Source organism: Protopterus annectens, chromosome 4.part0 (genome assembly GCF_019279795.1).
Source record: "Protopterus annectens isolate FY-2018-M chromosome 4.part0, PAN1.0, whole genome shotgun sequence".
Lineage (NCBI taxonomy): Eukaryota > Metazoa > Chordata > Ceratodontiformes > Protopteridae > Protopterus > Protopterus annectens.
The window spans coordinates 737,129,262-737,153,371 of record NC_056733.1 but is presented as its reverse complement, the minus strand read 5'-3'; the positions used below and the strand labels follow the sequence as shown (position 1 = coordinate 737,153,371).

General features: G+C 40.0%; 1 protein-coding gene across 1 annotated transcript in view; it reads right to left on the bottom strand.

Annotated features, from left to right (window-relative positions):
- The window catches only part of LOC122799562 (thyroid adenoma-associated protein homolog), a 672,025-nt gene that overhangs the window by 49,688 nt on the left and 598,227 nt on the right, over positions 1-24,110 (bottom strand). The window contains exons 27-28 of the mRNA XM_044068695.1: positions 18,316-18,498; positions 3,239-3,502 (exon numbers count right to left, since the gene is read on the bottom strand). Coding sequence (XP_043924630.1) covers positions 3,239-3,502; positions 18,316-18,498 — 447 coding nt within the window. The remainder of the gene's footprint in view (positions 1-3,238; positions 3,503-18,315; positions 18,499-24,110) is intronic.

The window sequence follows — 24,110 nt, the reverse complement described above, 5'->3', positions numbered from 1 at the left end:
CATGATGTACAGAGCTAATTAAACCAAAATAATGAACATGGCATCATACACATATGACACAACATAATGTACAGATCTAATTAAACCACCATAATGTACATGGCATCATACACACATAGCACAACATGATGTATAGATCTAATTAAACTGCCATAATGAACATGGCACAACATTATGTACAGATCTAATTATACCACCATAATGAACACTGCATCATACACACACGGCAATACATGATGTACAGATCTAATTAAACCAACATAATGAACATGGCATCATACACATATGACAACATGATGTACAGATTTAAACCACCATAATGTACATGGCATCATACACAAATGGCACATGATGTACAGATCTAATTAAACCACCATAATGAACATGGCATTATACACACATGGCACAACATGATGTACATATCGAATTAAACCACCATAATGAACATGGCATCATACACACATGGCACAACATGATGTACAAATCTAATCATACCACCATAATGAACATGGCATCACACACACGACACAACATAATGTACAGAAATAACTAAACCACAATTATGAACATGGCATCATACACACATGGCACATCATGTACAGATCAAATTAAACCACCGTAATGGACATGGCATCATACACATGACACAACATGATATACAGATCTAATTAAATCATAATGAATACAGTATGATACACACGTGACACAACATGATATACAGATCTAATTAAACCGCCATAATGAACATGGCATCATACACACATGACACAAGATGAGTTAAAGATCTAATTAAACCACCATAATGAATATGGCATCATACACACATGGCACAACATGATGTACAGATCAAACTAAACCACCTTAATGAATATGGCATCATACACACATGGCACAACATGATGTACAGATCTAATTAAACCAGCATAATGAGCAAGACAGCACAAGCATAATGCATCAGAACTAGAGGTCTAAGTCATACCATCACAATGGAAGACATCAGAAATATTTATCAAGACTAAAGATCTAAGTTAACACAAACAAAACACAGCATGACTAAAGATCTAAACTATACAACCACAATGGACATATCACAGACCTAGTAAAGAACTTCAGCTCTACATCACATAACCAACAAACACAGCATAATAGGGATATAAATTTAAATCATTCCACCAAACTGAACATGACATCACAGACAAGGTACAGGACTACAGTTCTAATTCATATTACCATAATGGACAAAAGATCAGGAAAAACAGCACAAAAGAGCAACAGATGATTTATCGGACTGGACTACTAGGTGGAAGGTCAAGAACGTAATGGTTACTCAGACTTCAAGCAGGGGTTTGACTCAATCCCTTAGTGAAGGTCTTTGAAAGTTTGGCAAATCATAAAGAGGGCCACAAGACAACAAATGTTTAGAGGCTGGTTTTAAAACAGGAGATACATGGTAATGATGAATGTACCACAAGCACAAGAAAGGAAGGTGGTCAGTGCAGTGCCATGTGACTCAGGACTGGGATATATTGTCCTGTTAAATATCATTGATAGTGACAATAAGAAGTGGCTAGAATGAAAGATGAGTCCCACTGCAGATAACAAGAGAACTAGCAACAGGTATGATTGTTTAAGAAAGATAAAAAGTAAATCAATATATTTTTGCTCCAGAAAAAAATGATCCACAACCCATCAACTGAACTTCGGTCTTAAAAAGTGTGAAACTGTACACTCAGGATACAATAGCAGAAGGAATCACTGGATGATAGCAGAAGAAATTATGAAACCTGGCAAGTATAAAAGGCACCTGGAGCTATTTGCATCAGACTACTTAAATGAACCACACAACATATTAAAGCCACAGAGAGAGGGTGGGAGGGGGATAAAGCATGTAGGATGATGAGGTACCCGGGGAGATGTTTAACACTAAATTGGAATGATACAATCACAACCGCAAAATAGTAATAACATTGGAAAGTAATATATTATTACAGTCCATCAAAGTTAGGGCTTTCAGAACAGGAGAGATCAAAGGATATCAGGCCGCATAAGTTGTTTAACAGAACCACAGCTCACCAATACTACAGAGAAAAGTCCAAAAAAGCAAATGTATATCTATAGTGACACACAGGCATGCAAAAAGGCACTAAGAGGAGGAAAGGGGGGAGGAATTATTTACCAAGAAAGGCACAGGAATATGCAAGCATGTAGAGACCTAGACTAGATGCGTTTTGAAGTTTGATGTGGAAGTTGTTAAAGGCAAGACAGGCACCAACATCAGAGGGAAAAACATGCCAACATTTTATGGCAAAATAGATGATTGGCTTTAAGTCCCTTAACTAAGGTTGGTCTTATTTCTGGGAACTTCTGACTTATTTTAGTCCAGGAAACAAAGCTTAAATGGACAAATGGGGGGGTAAGAAATTTGGTGAAGAAATTTGGGATGAACTGTATAAAAAGGACATCAGATCTGAGATGTCTAATGTCACAGAAGGGAGTCAGCTCAGATTACTGCTCTGAATTTAACAGTGCATGGGTCTGTGGCACGTAGGTACAATATGGCATTAAGTATACAAAGCTGTGGCAGGAAAGTAGGGAGATAAATCATTATATGTAACCAAAGCACATAGATATGATCAGTCATATCAATACATGGTGGTGAGGGCAAACAAAACTCAATGTTAAAATGCGAAAAATCATAAACAAACCTGTGTCAGGCAGGTATAACAGTACCTGCAAAGAATCATCTGTGCTGAGTGTACTACCCCAGTAAACAAATGTTAAATAAAACAAATGAAACAGCCTGTAACAGAGCATGGACCTGTGGGCAACAGGTAAAATAGGGCATAATGGAGCAAACACCTGAGGTGGTACAAACCTATGGCAGATGGGAATAACAGGAAGTTGTGAAGAGACCTACTGCAGACAAGTATAATAAGTCATAATAGTTAACAGATCAGTGGAAGGCAGGTATGGAAATTTGTAATGGTGCACAGAACCAAGACAGGCAGATGTGGCTGATCATAATGGTGCACAGACTTGTGGTAGGTCTTACTGCTGCACAGACTTGTAGCATGCATGAAGTGCGAGAGCACATAAAAACAAAGCATTTGCTACAAATGTAATACCAAACAGTTGACAATTGAGACATTAGACATCACAAAGTATGTAATACCTTGTACAACTACCAGAATGAACGGTAAAGGAACATAGTCAAATGTAGAATATACTGGTTTCTTACTTGTCAGTCCTGTGCTCTTCCAGTGCAGTGCAGAATGTATGGTCCTCAAGGTGCTGCAGTAACATCTCAAACGTTTCCCCACAGTCCCAGAAGTCCTGCACCAATAACTTCAGCAGGCAAACCAGGCCCCAATTACTCTGCACAAACATGATGTTGTCAGCTGACCCCTGGTGCTGGGGTTGAACCAGTGTAGCAAATCGAGCAGTTTGCAGCCTCACTGCCTGATCTTCATCTTGCAACAGCCTAATGGCTATGTTAACCAGTCTGCAGAGAACATGGCATTTACAAAAATTAGTCTAAATGTTCTCCTGGAAATATTTCATACATACATGACCAAAAAATAAAGTTCAAAGGCAATATTTCTCTGCAAATGACTCAGCTATTAAATGTACACCTGGGAAAATTGTTCTAGCTTATTTGTTTAGCACAGTAAAAGTCACAAAGTTCACCTGCTTAAAAGCAAGCTGACAACTGCAATCAACAGGCACATTTTCTAACTGTATCATATGAGCTGTAAGGGTACCCTTGTCAGGAAGTCTGCGATTTTTTCCTCTCCCTAATAGGGCACTTTTCAGAAGCATCTGTACTTGAGGACATGTTCACCCTATGCCAGCATACACCACAACATCACACAGTGCACCATGCCCTCAAGTGCCCTCTCCTTCAGTCTATCCCAGCTCAGTGAACAGACTTCCTGCAATTCAAGAAAAAATTATTTGCCACACACAATTTACAGAGCTAAATAAACATAGGTATTTGTCTGAGTTACAGGGAACTCCAAACGTGGCCACAAAGAGTGTGTGTGTGTGTGTGTGTGTGTGTGTGTGTGTGTGTGTGTGTGTGTGTGTGTGTGTGTGTGCGTGCGTGCGTGCGTGCTTTGGGGAGATTCCAAGTATAAAGGAACAGTAGGAAGATATCTGTAATCTGCAGAGAAAGGTCCTTCAGTACAGCTACTGATATGGTTAGCAACAAACTATTTTCTACTTCCAACATTGGGGATCCTCCTCTATTAAGTATAAAGCTGTGCTAAATCCTAAGAGCAAACGTGTGTAACTTAAAAGGAGATAAGGATATCAAAACAAAGGTCCAAGCTGTTGCAGTCACAGTCTAAGCTATAATATACATGACTAGTTGGCAACTGCTAGACCTTCCACCCCTGAAACAAAGGAAACGAGCAGCTTTTCTGTCTTCCTAAACTCATGTATCATGTTCAGAAGGGAAGTGACCTGATGGCACATGCAAGGCACGAAGGGCTTATTACTTCCTATCTTTTGTTTCCAGGAAGAGAAAATGATGGTGAAAGGGATGGTTTTAAGGACAGTTTGGACACCATTTTGGTGAGGAAATGGTTTGGTTGTAACAGACACGACTTGTGAAACAGAACATATAGTCGTCTACAGTAAAGAGCCATATGAATCAAGATCCTGCAAAATGAGATGATGACTGCCAGGAATAGCATTACTTTACAAGCAAACTCCAAAATCACTTAACCTATGGTTGCAATCATGAAGGTTAGGTCCAAAGGTAGAGAAACATTTTTCAAAAGGTAAGTAGTGGTGCAGAACTTGAAGGAACAGCCTGACTAGCTACAGTACTTCCCTCCTCATAGTCACAATGTGCAAAAGTAGCTTTCACCTGCATCCTCACCATGGAATAACCAATGCATATCTCATACAGTTGCCTAAAACAGATAAATAGCATTTGTTTGATGACCAAATGTGGAGGCACAGAATACTATTTCGCCTGAATAGAGAGCATTTTCCACTTGGCATAATATACCTGTAAGTAGGAAGGCTTCTTGGTGTCTTCAGCTGCCTCTAAACTTCAGCTTGGGGAGCTGAAGGGCCCAGAAGTCTGCAGCAACAGCCAGGTCAAAAGATGGAATTGTTTATTACCCCAGCCATGAAGGACTTCCTTGGAATGTACTGAAAGATTTTCTAATAACTGCAGGGACCCGATAGCTTAAAATTGCATCCTTTTTTAGCCACCAATTGGTGATCAAAATGTTTTATCTTTAATTCTGTGATAAGGCTAAGAATCAGAAAACATGATATGAAAGGGTACATATGTATCTTTACCAAGGCAAAATGAAAAACACATCCAGTGTTCGTTCCTTCATACCCATCTGAAAGAAGCAGAAAAAGGTGAATACTACATTCTCCTGATTGGTAAAAAAGCTGACCTCCAGAGTGCCCCATTTCTAGAAGATACCTATTTCTTAATCATGGTACGGCAGTACATGTAATGCACTCTCTCGAGGCACTCCTTAAAATGGAGAACATTGATATTTGTGCAGTGACTGAGACCTGGTTCAAGGCTCCAGACAGCACTCCTGCACTACCAGGCTATAACTCATACCACACTTTTCGGCCATGTAAACTGGACCGAAACATCAAAGGCGGAGGTGTGTCCATATTCATTAAGGATATCCACACCTCCAGGCTAGTTGCTCAGCATAATGCAGCCGAGGTTATCCAAGTGCAACTAACTCTGGGCAAAACTGCAATCCAAATTGTAGCTTGCTACAGATCCCCCACCATGCCCCAGGATTCCCACTCCACTTTTCTTGATGTACTGGAAAATATTAGGGTTAAACTAAACACTCTAATAATGGGCGACTTCAACTACCCCACCATTAACTGGGAAAACTACTGGTGTACCAACTCCTTAGCTCAACGCTTTCTGGAATTCATAAACTCCAATGCCCCTGATCAACTTATCCACACCCCCACCAGGGGCAACAATATCCTAGATCTAGTCATTACCAACATGAGTGACCGGTGTTCCACACCTGAAGTCAACTCTTCGTTGGTTCGATCCAACCATAAGCTAATCAACCTTGATATCCACATCCCGCCCCTACGCCCCATTAAGGAAACCACGGTAAAAAAATTCTCCAAAGCCAACTTAAGTGGTGAACTTCATGACACCCATGCAGACGGACAATACAGTTACAACTGCTGAATCCCACACAAATGCACTCTATAAGCACTTACACGAGTGCATGGATCGTGCTATCCCAAACAGAACCAAGATGCTATCCTCCAAAAAAGGAAGCCAATCTGGTGGTCCCCTGTCATAAACAAACTGTACAACAGAAGGAAGAAACTGTTGCAAAAGAGAGTAAAATCCCATGAGTGAGGAGCTCCATGGTCAGCCTCAGTAAGAAGTTGAGATCCCTTATAAGATCCTCCAAAGCTAGCTATGAAAACAAAATTGCCACTAATTCTAAGGACAACCACAAAGCATTCTATTGCTATGTCAAAAATCTCGATGGCAACACCCAGATCTGCTCTGAGTTGCAGCACAACGGCACGAAAATTACAGAACCAACTGATATTGCCAACATCCTGGCAGATAGGTTCAGTGCTAACTTTACCCACCCCTCGCCCCCTAAAAGGCCCATATCTATACAGGAAGAATGCAGAGTCCCTGTAATCACAACTACACAGGTAAAAGCTGCACGATCTAAAGCCAAAAACACAGAATCCATGGGAATGGACAACATCCCAGGCTGCATTTTACATGAACTTCAGAACAAACTGGCTCCCCACTTAAGCACCATGTTCAATAATAGCCTCGCATCAGGGTTTGTGCCCACTGAATGGCGCACAGGAACAGTTATCCCACTCCACAAAGGGGGAGCCACCACTGATCCCGGGAACTATCGACCTATTAGCCTGACGAGCCTGGTCTGCAAGGCCATGGAACGTATCATCATGGAACTCATAAACAAAGACATTGGTAACCTCCAAACTCTGGATCCCATCCAGTTCGGATTTGTGAAAGGCAGATCATGCCTCCTGAACCTGATCGACTTCTTTGAGGCAGTCACCAAAGCCGTAGATGAGGGTAAGGTGGTTCACACAGCCTATCTTGACCTCGCCAAGGCTTTCAACACCATCCCCCAATCTGGAATTATAGCTAAACTCACTAAACTAGGCATAAATCCCTACATCACAAGATGGGTTGCCAACTGGCTCACTGACAGAACCCACACTGTAAAGGTTGCAGACTCCAAATCTGACCTCAAAGCAGTGACAAGTGGAGTACCACAGGGTTCCGTCCTGGGACCTCTCCTGTTTGGTATCTACTTCTCTGAAGTACAGGCTAACACAGAAGGCCTCTGGCTAACAAAGTTTGCAGATGACTGCAAACTAGGAGCCACAGTCAAGTCCCCAAATGATGTGGACATCCTACAGAAGGGCTTCGCTGACACAGGTGCCTGGTGTCAGAGCCATGGCCTCAAGCTCAATGCCAAAAAGTGCAGTGTCATCCCCTTTGGTAAAAACTCTGTACACATGAACTACCACATAGGCAGCAATCTACTTAACACCGAATGTATGATAAGAGACCTTGGGACCCAGGTGGACAGTAGTCTCTCCTTTGATAGTCACATCGCCACAGTAGTCAGGAAGTCCTTCTACGTGGCACACCTCATCATAAAAGAGTTCTCATCCAGGAAAAAAGAGGTCATTGTTCCCCTCTACTCGACACTCATTAGACCCACTATAGAGTACAGCGCCCCTTTTCGAATGTACCTCACAAGACATCTGCAGCAGCTGGAAAGGCCACAGAAGTACCTCACAAAGAGGATTACTGGCCTCAAACAAATGCCCTACACTGACCACCTCAAAAAACTCCAGCTTTACTCCATAGCATATCGCCTACTCTGAGGTGATCTCTGATTAACATATAAAGCTATGTCAAACCCAGAGCTGTTGGACATGCTACACCTAAAGAAATCCCAATGCCTCCGAGCTACACGCTCTAGGGACCTAAACCTTGTCACCACAATAAACAGGACATGCTGGAGGGATAGATTCCTGTCCCAGAGACTTCCCATACTCTGGAACAGGCTACCCATCTATGTCAAGCAAAGTTCTTCATTAGCACTCTTCAAGAAAAATCTTGATGAGTGGATGGGAAATAGGAAATACACCCTGGGGATCACTTCTGTGTCTCTGCTCGACAGTGGCACAGGAAAATAACTTTCTTGGATGGCGTAAGCCAGGGAACCTTGTTGGCTAGGCTTACGTAGGCCCTTGGGCCGATAGCCTAGTACCTACCTATAAACCTATGAGCAGTGATACACACATGGACAGTCTTCAGGATCAGCCCATGTAAGGAAAAATACAGAAATCTTAATACATTAAAAATACAGAAAAGTACATAGCGATGCAGTTAACTAAACTATCAGCTAGGCACTTTTCCAGCAGAGGAATCAATGCTTAGGGAGTTTGCTAGCACACTGATTTCACCTGGGACATGAACTGCTGAGACAGGGATGCTACAGTATCAGACCCAACAGGTGAATGACATTTCGTCTTTGCAAGGAGTATGATCATTTGCCTACTAGTGTTTATACTACACTACTGAATGGTTGTCAGAAAAAAAATGATGAGCAGCCCTGAACGCAGCTTTCCCTCCAGAGTCTTCTAGGTCAAAAGGACTGCATTTACTTCAAAATGGTTTCTGAAGATCTCTTTCAGCTAACAGGACACCTTCCACTGAAACAAATGAGAAAAGAAACAAGTATCCTAGCCTGTCATTTAAGTATCTATCATGATGTCTGTGACCAGTTCAGCTACAGAAAGGACAGATCTGCCTTCAATTTGGTTGGGGGGGCTATTCCAAGGATTGATGTAAGGAGTCTGGTAACACCAGACCTGAAAGCAAGAAGTAATTCTGCAGCCACTGACCCCTCATAAACCAGTGCAATAAGTGCATCAACAGGTACATTAAAGTCCTAGAATGCACAAGAGTCTAAGCAGCCCCTCCTTGCTGCTCTCTTATCAAGCTTACCAAAACCAAGATCTTCTGGGCCTTCTCTATGGGCTGGAATGACTAGCAATGACCAGCAATGAACATCTTGCTTTAACTCAGCAAAGATAATTCTCAGAGATGATATCAGAAAGGGTTAGCTCCAGTGCACAGTCACCTTTACAGACTACAACCATGGTACCATCTTCTCCATGAGCATTTCCATGCAGTGAGTCTCTGAGTGGGTCAAGAGCAGCCAATCATCCAGGAAAAGGTACATATGAGTTCACAGGCACCTACTTGGCTATTTACCTGTGAGGATCATAAGAAGTCTAGCCTTACATTTCCATGGATGTTTTTAGTCCTTTTTCATACAAATAACCTGCAATATGGGCTCAACAAGGATATGCTGGGAAGTTTACATGTTTCCCATATAACTGACATATGGGGTGCTAAACTGGGGTGAATTTGTGATTATCCTTCCATTTATTAAAAGTACAATTAAACAGAGAAAAATAAATACTCTGCTTTATGCAGAGTTGAAAACACTCCCATAATACTAATCCTTAAAACATGTTCTATTTATTTTGCAAAATAGATTAAGATCCCTTGAGTGGGGGTTTATGACACCATTGGACTTATAGATGAGTAACAGATCTGACAGAATAGGGTCTGCTGAAGCTCTATACGTGAGGCAGAGGTTGCCTCTCAGTACTATGTATGATTCTGAGAAGAGGGGCAATACTTTGAGATGATCTGCATAGCCTTTACAATTTAGGCCCTTGTTTTTTTTTGTAGTAAGAAAGTGGCTGTGGTCATTTAAGTTGTGTTTGTGAAAAAATGTTATGGTTGTTCCTTTTCCTGCAAGGCTCTCATTATTACTGTTACTATATTTGTGAACAAATGAGGGGCAGTGCTAAATAATGTCTGTGATGGTCAGGGACTATGGTCTCATAACTCACACAACTGACCAACAACTGGAGGGATACAGCCCAGCCTTAACAACATATATTAAATGCACATTGCTGCCTCAGATAGCAGCAAACACCTGCCACACCCAAACAGGCTTTACATTATACAGCTGCAGATCAGAGCTATAACCACTGGTTCCTCAGCATTTCACCCACTTTATATTCAGCCCAATGCATTCTAGTGTAAACTTGCTGACAATTACTGAAACTGAATGAGATCATTTTGCACATGCACACATGTAAAATATTTCAGGAAGGGATTAATGATAATTCTCTAGTATTAGCACCTCTTTTTCCTGTTTGTATAGCAACACTGCCACCAGCTCCATTGTTCTAGCAAACCAAGAGCGCAACTACTGTTTCCCTTAAAAACATTTGCTAAATATTTCTATGGTACCAATAGCTTGAGCAGTGATTCTTTAAACAGCAACAGCCAACATTTCATGTTACCAGTATTGTATGCACAGCTTTGTGCTAATAAATAAATAGTCAGCCACAAACATTTAAAAATGAATAATACAAACAATTACTTTAAACAGACTTAAGTACCTCACTTTGTAAAATCAAACATAAAAGCAGCTATAAACTTGCATAAAACAAATACAAAATAATGTGTACAAACACATGGCACAAAGAACTTGCATCTCTAGATCTATCACTAACAGTATCTAAAGAAGCATATCAAATTCTGACTACCTCTAACTTGGAAGCATACCTCTCAAGCTCTTACCTCAAGAATTCTGGACAAAGCCAAAAATAATGGGTGACAAATGGACAATTTTTAAATAAATTTCTTATAAACTCAGAAAGTGAAAGAACAAGATTTGTATTAGTATACATTTTCTGAATGGTATGAAGTCTGAAACTCAAATATCTGTCATTATTTAATGACTTTGTCATGTATCTGCCAAAGAGCCATACACACACACTTTATGAGGAAAAAAACAAACATATGAGGTGATAATCTGAACATTCTGCAAAAATACAGACATTTGAGTTATGCTTGGAAGTTCAAATAGCAGTGACACAGTTCCAGAGGTCATCTGATTCAGTCTGAGCTTTGTTTCATGAATGCAGCCCACGGTGTAGTCTTGAAGTAATACAGTAAGTTAACTGTCAGTTGCTTTCTCTCTACTCAAGTGAGTCCAAGGCAGTCCTGTCTGTTAAGTTTTAAAAGTGCATGACATAATTCCTTGGGGATTGAAAGTCCAAAAAGCTAATGTCCAAATAAGGCAATGTTTTCTGAGCTGAGGACAACACAAATGTATGCAATTTTTAGGAAAAGATTTAGCAGTTTCTATCAGTTTTTCTGTGTTACTGCTGACAGCAGTCATTTACCTATTACTATTTACTATTTACATTAAACATTTTATATGCTGCAAGTTTTACAACAATTACAGTTTTTACTAACAAAAATAATTACATGAGCTTTAATTTAACACAGCTTTCTCATACGTATTTGACTTTATGTGAGTTTTCTGAACATAACCTTAAGAAACAAAGTATTGAAGTAAAAGGTACATCTCAAGTTACACATACCCAATTACTTGTTTTGAAAGACTCTGCATGTTTGATAAGAAAGAAAAATCCCTGACAGACAAAACAACTCTTTTTATTCTCCCATGGGGCCCTGGGTCACATGATGCTCTAACTGCTAGGTACATTCTGGTTTTACTTCCGGTCTTACCAAACATATTTACACTGTTCAAACATTTTGTTGTACCCTTTCAAATCTTTTGCAAGGCATAGCAAATTAAAAAAACTTACAAGTATTTTGAGATCTTTTTAATCACAAACAATACAAGGGAATAGTATAGGGTATGGTTGTAAATGCCTGTAAAAAAAAAAAAAAAAGTCATGAGACTACCACCAGGTGCTTCGGCACTTCGCCCTCTATCCCCATCCAGAAGTCATTTTCTGTACAACATCTCCTTGTTCCAATACAAAGACTCTCCCTGCCACTGAGGATTAGGAGCTTCACTGGCTAAATATTTCTGTGGTACCAATAGCTTCAGCATCTGAGAGCTGTACCTATCTCAACCATCTCTTTCGCTCTCTCACTGTGACTGATCCTCCCAGTTATTCTTACAATTGAAGGCCAGTATCCCTCAGACGTATATCAAAAAATGTAGGAGAGGGGCAAGAAAACAAGAGTAAGGGGGCAAGAAAACAAGAGTAAGTTGTAACATAACCCCCCCTCAGCATCAGAAGCAGTTGCAAGCACAACCCCCTCCACAAGGATGTCCTTAAGAATAACACTGGCCCCAGCTCCCTCAGAGAAAGTCAGGGTATAAAAGGAGGAGTAGGTAGGCCTGGTGATGGATGGGAGCATTGGGATGGCTGAAAGGGATGAAGCAGCAAGTGGTGGTGGGGGGGGGGGGGGAGTAAAACAGAAATTAAATGTACTTAACATTGGACATACATTAACTTGGATGGTGCAGTGGTGCAGCGGTAGCGCTGTCACTTCACAGCAAGAGGTTCTCAGATTCGATTCTCGGCTGGACTGCCTTCTGTGTGGAGTCGGCATGTCCTCCCTGCATTCATGTGGATTTTCTCCGGGTACTCCGGTTTCCTCCCACATTACAAAAACATGCATCTGGTTTCTCCCCAGGCCTCCACTGAAAATTGGCTTTGTTCCAAGTCGGACTTCCCCCTGTAAACAAATGTTACATAAATAAATAAATAAACAGACATCTGGCATGAAGAAAAACTCTACCCAAAAGGTTATATGGATTAAATGGATCTGTCTCTACCAGTCTCAAACTATCTCTGATAAGTCTAGTTATTAACACAGTTTCACAGACTAAATGATTCAGTTTGAGCTCTCTTTCAGGAATGGACTCCTCTATACAGAGTCTAGAAGTAAGACAGTTACTAAACTTGACAGTTGCCTTCTCCTCAATGTTTGGATTTAAAAGTGGATGATGATTTTCCCTTCGGAGAAGGTTTGAGTCCAACAAGCTATTGTCCAATTAACATAATGCTGAATCAGTGCTGTAGTTCTCATCATGCATATGTGAACAACACCTGCAGCATAGAAAGTGAAGTACAGTAGCCAATTACTTCAGTGAGTGACAACATCAGAAGTCAGGGAAGGCTTGAGAAATATTCAGAAACAACTCAAGCCTACTGTGGATGACAATTCACTACATTTGACACTCTCTCACCTCAAACCTGGACAAAGACAGGCCTCCTGATAGGCATTCACCACCAAGAAGAGGAGGAGCAGAATCCTCCATGGGATTGATAAAATTAGTTAACAGGATATGCAATGCGGCTAGATGGTCAAATAAATTAAAAATGCCAATGTTTTGAAATGAAAGTGGTGTACATTCAGAGTGAATCAAAGGACACTCCTGTACAGACTCCATACAACGATGTGCCAAAAGTTATTCACCAAGTCCAGAGATACCACGCAAGTGCCACACTGTAGCACGGTGATGAGCCACCATCTAGAATTTCAGATACAGTGGATATGTTCCCTAAACTTGCTAAAGGCTGGGATGGGTAAGAAGCTTCCATCTCCTTTGAAATCACAAGGCAGGAATAAAACCCTCTACATCATTCGGATACATGGGACAACTTTCATGAGAATTTCTGGAAGTATGAGAAGTGCTCTCTAGGAAGAAAAGTCTAGGTCTATCCCAACAGCTTTGTAGAGATGGCTTGGTCTCTGAGTGGAGCTGTTTTCAGGGAGGACCTAAGGGCTCTAACATGAGGTCACCTGCTAGCACGTCAAATGCATGCTGGTCCTTGCTCAGGGGATTAATTGCCAACTGCAACTCAGGTGATATGGGTTCAATTAACAGCTCCAGCACAGGAGCAGCCAGGCACAGAGGGGAAGGAGTGAAGGACGCATGACCCACTCATCTCATGGAGGGAGGATGGGATTTGTGTGCACTTAGGGACACATTGGACAGTACTAATTCCTTTATGGAGATTGGGAAGTTCACTGGCAAGGCTGATGTTAGTCCAATGCACATCTTCCTTGTAAAACCTTGTCAGGTGTGTGCATGATGACCAGAAGAAACTAAAGTAGAAAACCTTGAGCCAACCTTTGATGGTTTTCTGAATGAAGGCCCCTCTTGGTTAACTCCCCAGTCTAGTAATAGAAAATAAATTGGGCAATTAGCCATGGAGGGAGCTGATGACTGAAAACAGGAGTGAAACAGTGCAAAAACATGTTGGCCTTCTACACTTGGGCAAATTTAGAGAGTCCCTTCACATGTGCACCTTCTTGAACCTGGGAAGCCCTCTAGGTGAAAGAATGGCAAAGGTATTTTCTTGGATGACTTGACTGGAAACAAGGAAGGAAGGGGTAAAAAAACATGAGGCTTAAAGTCCCTCCTCTGTCTATGAAATGCTTTTTTCCTGGAAAATAGTCTAGGCAAAGAAGAAGAAGAAAAGGACTGTTCCAACAGGAGAATTGATAAAGATCCTCTATCATAGTAACTGCATGCTTCCTTTTCAGATCACCCACCACATCCTCCAAAGACTGGTAAAGAAAAACTCCCCATGCAATACAGCATCCAGTGGAGGCCATCTGAACTGTTACATCAGGAAGAAGAGCCTCAGCCAAGCCATCCTGGAGAGTCATAAGTCTCCACCGGCTTCCCTAGCCAAAGCATCAGAAAAGACACAGATTACAGCAAGCACATGGTAGTTCAATATGAATACTGTAAGCAGTTTAACCAAATCTTCAGGGACCGAATTAAGAACAGTTGAAAGCTGTTCCATCACCTGATCCATTAGGGAAGTTTGACAGGTGACGAATAGCTGTGGGCAACCCTGATGTGACACTGGAGAAGACTCTCTTGCCACCATGTCTAATGTTTCACATTGCTTGTATGGTGGCAAGATAGCAAAATGTCCATTTCTAGGTTCTGTACTGCTCAAAAGTGATCATGCAGGAGTTCCCTCTATGATGACTGGTCAGGACCTTAACTCCAGTCAAGGCAGTAGCTTATAGCACAATCACTACCTCAGGAGCCACTGGGGAAAAATCTGGGGAGTACCAGTCTGCATAGCCGTCATCCTTGATCATGGGCTCCACAGGGGTGGGGAAGGAATGACGGCACACATTACTTGGTGGTGGCCCTCATGTACATGAGGATTTCTCTGAAGAATCTTTTATATTTTGGTGAGCTGTGGAGAAGGAGGCCTTGTTGTCTTTGTCTACAAAACACTAGTCTACAAGTTGTCGGACTCCTCAAAGGCAGCAGAGGGGATGGAGACCCTATTCCACAGCAGCTAAAACATGGGCATGCTCATACATGGCCAGGATGCATAGGGCTGGGTATGTAAATGTGGGTATTAGGTGTCAGGTGACAAGGACTGAAGTCAGGGTTGAGCTTATCATCACTTCCCATCAATAGCCAGCACTACACTAAATGATGAAAGTAAGATACTTCAACAAAGCTTGGATTTCCTCCTGTATGAGCCTAGGCTGAGGTGCTCTTATACCTTTTTTACCTCTACTCACTCTATCCCCACTACTAACTTACCCTACCCTCCCTTCCTCTACACATACTCCCCCTGAGGTTACAATCATACCTTTTCCATGAGTCTATATTATGTTGTCGAAAAGGCTTTCCATCGACCCTTAAATAGCAAAGTGCCATTTCAGCAAACGGCCACATCAGCGATTTTTTTCCCTGGGAAAAAAATCACATGGCCATCCTAGTGAGTTTGCCCTTTACCCACTGTAGTGCAATCTTGGAGTTGGTATATTTAGTTAGGGTGTGTGTGTGTGTGGGACACAGCCCCCCACTTAGTAATGTTCGAAAGTGATGTGTCGTTTTTTATGGGGCAAGCGATTTTTTTCACAGGGAAAAAAAATCACTGATGTGGGCATTCGCTGCAATGGCACTTCACTATTTAAGGGTCAATGAAAAGGCATTCGCTGGAAAGCCTTTTCGCGTATATAATATAGACCCCTTTTCCACATCTATTCCTACTATCCCCTCTACCCTTCTCTACTTGTACTAGCCTATGACTTCACCAATATAATCTGTTACCATATTTCATGACCTCTAGAATATTAATAATCATTATGCTAATCAAATGTTATGCAAATACTGCATCTTCCTATTATCAGGCTTTCCATGTAAGTTATACTTGAACACTATGATTTTATTATGTCAGTTGAGTTTTTATTCTGACAAACTAATGTGAAGTTTTTCAAATTTTGTGCTTGACTGTTATGACTTTATTATGTCTGTTAAGTTCTCATTCTGACAAACTAATGTGTTGTTTTCATATTTGTGCTTGAATGTTATAACTTTTATTATGTCTGTCTAGTTTTCTTATGTATCTGGAGCTTTTCTCCCCGGGCTCCACTGAAAATGGGTACCTCATGACCCAGTTGGACTTTCCCAGTAAACAAATGCCAAATAAATAAATAAATAAATATCAATTCCACTAAGCCTGAAAAAATCCACTTGCTAATATACAAAAACTACCTATCTCTGGTTTGAGCAAGAAGAACACTGAAACACTATCACATAAGTAAACTAACTCAAGAACCTTTTGTGATTTCTTGCACTTTGCAGTGACTTTTTGAATACCGTTTTTTCCTGTCACTTCTCAAGCATCTTTATTCTAACTAAAGATTATCTGCCTTACAAAGTACAATTCCCACACTCAACTCCTTGGTCTGGAAAATGCATTTAAAATATGCTTCAGTTTGCATACAATACACATTGTGCCATGCTGTTATATATTTCTTAACTTGCACTTGAAACAGGTCAGCAAGGGCTACCACTGAAAAAGGAGATCTGAACCAGTAACCAGTACGAAGTCAACAAACACACTTGCTAAATTTGCAGATAATTTCTGTAGTACTAAGCAATAGTCTCTTGCTTTTTTTAAGGGCTGAACACCATATGAAATATGCCAAAGAAACATAAGAGTAAAGCCAGATGAAAAGTAATTATTTGTATAGAATTATTGTGGAGTGCCAAGCATAAGTTCATACAACAGCAATCAACATTCAAACTTGGGATCATAAAACAAAACTCCAGAGACGGTGATCTCTTGGAAAATTCTCTTTATTCTAAGGTACAGCACTCTCAGAGTTAATGTATGTAAGTAGCATAGCCTAATGTCAGGTGCACACGAGTGAATTTGAATTTCTTTTGGAGCTGGCAAGAGGGAAAGTATGAGTGATGCAGCTATGCTAACTTAACCTCCATTTAGCAGGAGGTGGTGGGGCACTCAGCACTACTGCAGAATCCCCACTGGAGGCCAGGGATCCCACAGAAGTGCACACAGAAGTGCTGACGTCATGTGGCCATGGCAGTCCTGAGGAATCACTCACTTGCTGAAATGAGTGATATGCCCTTACTGGAGCCCACTGCAGAGTGAACCACAGGGTGCAACAATAGGCATGTGCAGTGAGATCTATGGCCTTAAAAAACATGACCTTGGATGGGTGATGGTTGTGTTCTCCAGTGTTTGGCTCTTGTCCCTACGAATAACACAAGGACCAGAGAAATCTGACCTCCTTGAGGGAATAAAATGGCTTCACTGAGCATGGTTAATGAGGCAGGGAGCAAAAATATAAGGGAAAATGTTATGTTACCACAGACCCTGAAATATTTATTCATCAAGTTTTACATGACATAAAATATGCATAATGCACACCTGAATGATGGAACACAACACTTTCTTTTTGGCTCAAGAATAACAACGAAAAGCAGCTGCTGCTTTCACTCTCTCTTTCTCCTAGGAATACATTAAACAAGTACAGTACAAACTGAACCAGTTGCCCACTGACCATTGAGGGGCCTCCTATAACCATAGGTCACAAACCACATAAAAACTCTCCAACTGGGTCGGTACTGGGCTTGGAGTAATATAATGTCAAACACCGACGTGGGTTGGGAAAAGGTTTCCATACACAGATGAAGTTGGAAACAATCTTCAGTCTGTACTACTTTAAATGAAATATAAAAGACTATTTATACATCATGTTTATTTTTGCTCCTGCTTTACGCCAAGTCTTGTACCCCCTCAAAATAATACTTTTTATTATAAACTTGTTTTTGTGTGTGAAAAAGATTTTTACTGCTTACTGATATCATCCAATCAGAAATAAAGTAAATAAACAAATGCACGCCTTCTGTTTGTAAGACTTTCTTCTTATAGTGGTTTGAAGTCTACAGCATGCTTCGTTCTAGTGAAAGCATATTACTGATGCATGCTAAACAGCAGCATTCAGTGAAGACTGTTCTCAGGTGGTAAAAGAACTGAATAAAAGGAAACACTTAATACTCTTACCAGACAACAAAACAAGCAAACAGCACATAAACTCAAAATACAGTAGCATAAAATACAACATACCTCACAGCCAGTGTGGGGTCCATGGTTGGTGTCTCTCCATGGGCCTTCTGAACTAGGGCAACTCCTGCGAGCTCCAAGGAATGCGCCACTGCAAGGCGCAGCACCTCAGGGCTTTCAGGAGTGCTGTATTTCTGCAACGCCTGCCACCACAGCTTGATCAAATCCTGCTCCTGAGCTGTCAGACTGGTGCAGAAAGAACACTGGTCAGAACTGCAGCCTTCTTAACATTCCTAAAATGTTACATTGTAGCAATATTATACCTACTTACTCAAGTGCACAATAAAAGGCAGTAAACCAACTAGTCTGTTACAGATAGACAAAATATCAAAGGAAGCCAAATGCTTTCAAGACTCTGACAACTCACACTTTAAACAAAAGTGTTGTAGTACTTAACACTAGATGAAGTCAGAGCATTTTACACTAAGCTAGTACTGGTTAGAGATAAGGATAATAATCTAGAGGAATGAATATGCACCCCAACTGTTTCCACAATTTATAATTTGTAATCTAATGCATGTTAAGGTTGTTACTGTAGACTGTGTTTTTGTTATATAAAGCCTTTTTAAGCTCCTGTTGATCACGCATGTATTCTGATGCTTGGCAGATACGAATATGGACAGCCACACCAAAGAAAACTCAAAGAAAAAACAAAAACAATGTCTCATGACACACTGGATTGAAAACAGTATTAAGAATATAATACGCTTAAAAAGTACAGTGTCCTATACGCTGCAGCCTGTTAACAGCAGAGGAAAGTACATTTGTGCAAGCACTTACCATTGCAGAAGGTGACTGAATTCCCCAATACTGCAGTAGCCTTAGGCTATTTAGGTTGTTTTGTGCCATGGAAGCAACAACCAGCCTGCTTCAAAAGTTCTGTCTCAACCCCACACCTTCCCTCTGGCTGCTGACTGGTCTATCAGAAAACAGCAGCCAGAAGGAATGATGTTGGTATTTTCTTTCCAATTCAAAGAAGCAACTATGGACTTTTCAAGGAAAAGCAATCGGTATAAAGATTAATTTCTGCCAGATAGGTCCCCTTTCTTGACACCCACAATACAGAATCAATTGCCCCTTTAAGATTAGAGCACGTTTTTTTTAACTTTTGACTATAACTGGCATTTTTTTTCAAGAAAGTTAGCATTTGTTTAAATATCAGTAGTTTCCTATCAGGAATTGCCTTACCAGCTTTACAAGCTTATTTATTTTCTTGGGACATTCTTGTGTTAAATGTGAACTGCTTTTGCAACCCCTTCATTCACTTTTCCACACACAATCAAACACCCCCCCCCCCAATACCTGTCCCTGTGTTTTGACAACATTCGCAATGACTATTTTGTTCTGTCCTTGTTAAGTCACTGATGTGTCAGCTTTCTACTTCAAATCTTTCAGTAAATCCACGGCAGTGAAAAAGCTGTTATACTATTGACTTTTTAAGTTTGTAGAAGGGCTAAATAGCATTTGCCCCAATTTTGTCCTACCATTAATTTTGGATTGTCTTGATTTCTTGTGTTGCAAGGTTGAGAGGTATGCCTAATGTTACCTGTCCCTCCCCCCTCTTTGCAGGTATTGAAAAACTAAAGATCCTCATTCTATGATAACTTAAAAAAACACTGATGCACTAACTTCTCAGGTAGCTCAGCAGATTAAAGATCATGTTTAAAGTCTTGAAATTAACTTTTATTTTTACATAAAAAAGTGTCTGCATGCATCCTTCTGCATGCAAACAATTTTTAATTACAAAATAAAAATTCTTTCCATTGTAGTGTTTTAGAAATGTAACTTTTAAAAAAAGCTTCCTAACATGGAAGTGTATGCTCTTCAAGCCTTATTTACAGCATTAATATTAATATGCCGACAGGTGGTGTGTACGTCACTATGGGGGGGGTCAGGTCTATTGGAATAGATTAGCATGGTTAAATGTCCATGAAACAATTATTTAATTGCCAATCTGTTATATCAGCAGTTTCTCACAACATAAAAACACAATAAAAGTTTGCGATGCAAGATAATGTCTACAATGAATGTATTGTTGCAGTTATTTTAATATAGCCATAACAATGCAGCAGGGGCATGTCTGAACAGGAAAACAGTTTAACAATGAAGTAATTTAGTCAATTAGGCAGACATCTAAAACTATAAATCATATAATAAAATATGCAATATGAAGTCAGACAGTTGCTTATACCAGAAAACTATAAACCAATGTTTACAGAACAGTCAGGAGCTTTAGGTGATTGTAATTAATATATGGGTGGAATCGTTTGTAAATGATCAATTGAGTATTACTGATGAGGTATTCAGATAAAGGAGCACAGGCAGGATCATGATAGCAGTTGGACTTATTTAAAGTTTAAGATGGGTTTTAAGTTGTTTCCTAATAGAGTATTATGTGTCAGTTTTTGTTGTGGAATGTTGTTTCAGCTAGCATGCAAAAAATTTAGCAAAGGATTTATCTAAGGTAGCTATGGAAAATTGGGTCTACGGAGCAAAATAACTTCTTGAATGCACAGTGTACAGGTAATGCTTTTCATCTGAAGTTTGTTTTTTAAAGATGGACATCATCTTTAGTTCATAAGTTTAACTGCTATGGAGTTGATCAGAAACGAGGCTTTAGCAGATAGTGTTAGTCATTTTTTAAACAGCTTTATTAAATGATCACTTAAGAGATGGGCACACATCCATTAAAAGAAAACAAACCAAACCATATTAACATTTTCATGCATTATATACTATCTACACATGAACACACTTTCTTTTTAATTATCACTTACCCCAACATTACATACATCGCTCAATTCCTGCCTTCCTGTAAATCTCACTCCTCCTCTTGAACATTATTCTGCATATGTTATTCCCACAAGTTCCATTTATCTCCAATTAATTTGCTCCTTCCCTTTTCTACAGATCCTATTTCTAATTATTTTAGCTTATTTACAATATTCAGCACTTCAGTTACAGTTACAAACTTTTTTTTTGGCAGCCAGCAGCATTAAGCTTAATAGGCCTTATTAAATCTAATGAATTCAGGTCCTGTGTTCCAGCTCAAAAGAATTACTTCCTTATTTACATCCATTTGTTTCCCAAACATTTCTGATGGAGTACTCTAAGGAAGTTTTAAAATTTGCCAACTCTTCACACTCCCAAAAAACATGTTCCCAGTTATCTATCATTTTCCCATTGCACCTCCAGCATTTGGTAACTGCCCAAGGAAAAATTCTCTGAAGTCTGCTTGGGTTGTAAAAATACCTATATAAACACATCCAAGCAAAAATGCTCAACTTCCTGGACTTGTATGCATATGTGGGAGCCAAACAAATATCCTCCCATTCTTATTTTCCAAATCGCCTTTCTAGTTTCTCTTCCCAATCTTTTTTAACCTCTTCCAACTGATTCATATAATTAGTGTAGTGTAATGTTTTATATGTCCTACTAATTTTTTTAGGTAGCAGCTTCTGTTCTAGACTCTACTAAAAGCTGTACCACAGCTGGTCTTTCATATAGCACTTCCTTACCAGAGATGGAGATCAATGGATAGGGAAGGCAGTCTCTAACCTGCAGTCCAAACTTCTGCTTGGTCTCATCCCACTGTACTACATCCCTCTCTCCAGTTAAGCTTTTTCACTACCTTGGTTCCTTTGCCAATTTTCTCCAGTAAATTCCAGCCACCTTTTTCCCATTTTCTATATCCCTACTTACAGTCATCCCTACTGGCAAAATCTTCTTTCTCCGTTCCCATGATGATTAGTTCTTAGAATACTTTTGGTTACTTTATGAATATAATATTCTGTGCAGTTACTGGTCTTCTCCTTAAGGATTTGCATCCAAAATCCTACTATCTTCTTATTTCAGACCCAACCCCCATTTCATCATAATTACTTTCCAATTCAGTTTACAACCTTCTACTGATGTTATGTATATGACCCTTAACTGCACAGCTCTATGGTATTAGTTCAAATCAAGTAATCCTAAATAACCTTGTTCTATTGAGAGGATCAACTTATCCCAATTAAATGTTGTCCTCTTCCCCTACAAATACATTTCTTCAACTCTTTATTAATTATTGTCCACAACTTCTCCACTGGTTGATAAAAATATACCTGACCTGTATATAAAACTAAAGGGACTAAAACATTTTACTGCTTGTATCCAGCTATAAACATCAATAATCAAGAGCTTCCAGTTTTTCCGTTTTTGTATTATCTTGTTTAGACTCTTCTCATGGTTGATGCTGGTTTGGTTGAACACTCTTTTTTGAAAGGAGAAAAAGCTGCTTTGTGCCATCAAAAATCAGTTGATTGCACAAGCTGGCTTGTCTATGTGCGAGGTTGCGAAACAGAGATGGTCAGGGAATTTGTCCTTTCCCCACTGGCATATATAAAAAGCAGGGAGTGTTAAGTTTATTTTTCGATGGGTTGGTGATTAAACATTTTTGCTTGATTGCTTCAGGTTTGATATTTTGTGTTTTTGATGAAGAAACCTAAACCCCTCCCCACATATCCTTAGCTGCCATATCAGAATACTTTTAATCCATGCACCTAAATAATTCATCTTGTTGTGCCACCATAAGTATGGGTACTGCTGAAGCAATTCATCTGGCAATAACCTACGTTTTATCTTTATCAAGTTTATATCTTGGAAAAACTTGAAACTGTCTCAAAATGTTCCACAACATGGAAAAGTAATTTTCTGGATCTATCAAATACAAAATATCATCACATGCAAATATTCTTGAATTTGTGAGTTGCTTGTGTTCTTTGCATGTTCCTCTGAGTATAAAGCAAATAACAAAGGGAAAAGAGTATATCATTGCCTGGTTCATCTGCTCAAACACAGCTTGTCATACAGGAACACTCCCAATTTAATTGTTGCCACTGACCTTTCACATATCCTCCTAATTAACCCTATTATTAGCCCAGTCTAATCCAGTTACTGTACTTTGGGAAATAATATGTAAATTCTGCCCGAGTTCCTACTACTTTATTTATATTTGTTTACCAGGGTAGTGCACTCATGAATACTGACCAACTTCAGACTCAGCCCAGGTGAAATACAAAACATTTCACAAACAAAAAATACAGAAATGTAAGCTATAACAGAACAGTTCAGACTAATTACATGGAAAAAGATGTATATACATTCCAGGGAGCAATCAAACAGAGTATAATGTATAATGTAGACATTAGTTTCTAAAGTGGGTCAAAGTTCAGTGAATTTTGAGAGAAGAGACTCTGAAAGGAGATAGGTTAGGTGATATGTCCTGTGTTGAAGTAGGAGCATTTGGCTTGGATGAACAAGTGCTTTTTGAGTTGCATTCTGAGTGTGCGGATGGCGAGAGCTTGCCAAAGAGCAGTTGCCTGAGAGGACAAAGCATGTGCAGTTCTGTCATGTTTAGTTCTAGGGGTAATGAGAGTTGGTGTGGCTTTTGAGTCATGTCTCAGGTTGTACAAGGAGATTTGTTTCATGAAGTCTAGCTACAAGGGGAGTAAATGTGTGGAGCTGGAGTAGTTTGTAGAGCTGGGATCCTAAAAGTCGGTCAGATCTTTGATTTATGGGTAGACATTTGTCTTTTTTTTTAGGACGATACAGTGATTCTCACAGAAAGGTGAGGTTGTAACAAATCAGCAGATGCTGTTAGAGATAGTCTGGAGTGTGGCAATGTTTTTCTTGGAGGCAGACGCAAAAATTGGGAGCCCATATTCAAGATGAGAAAGGATAACTTCTTTTTCAATGGCTGCTCTGGCTGGTTGACATATAAAAGGGGAGATGTTTCTGGCTCAGAAGAGAAGATAATT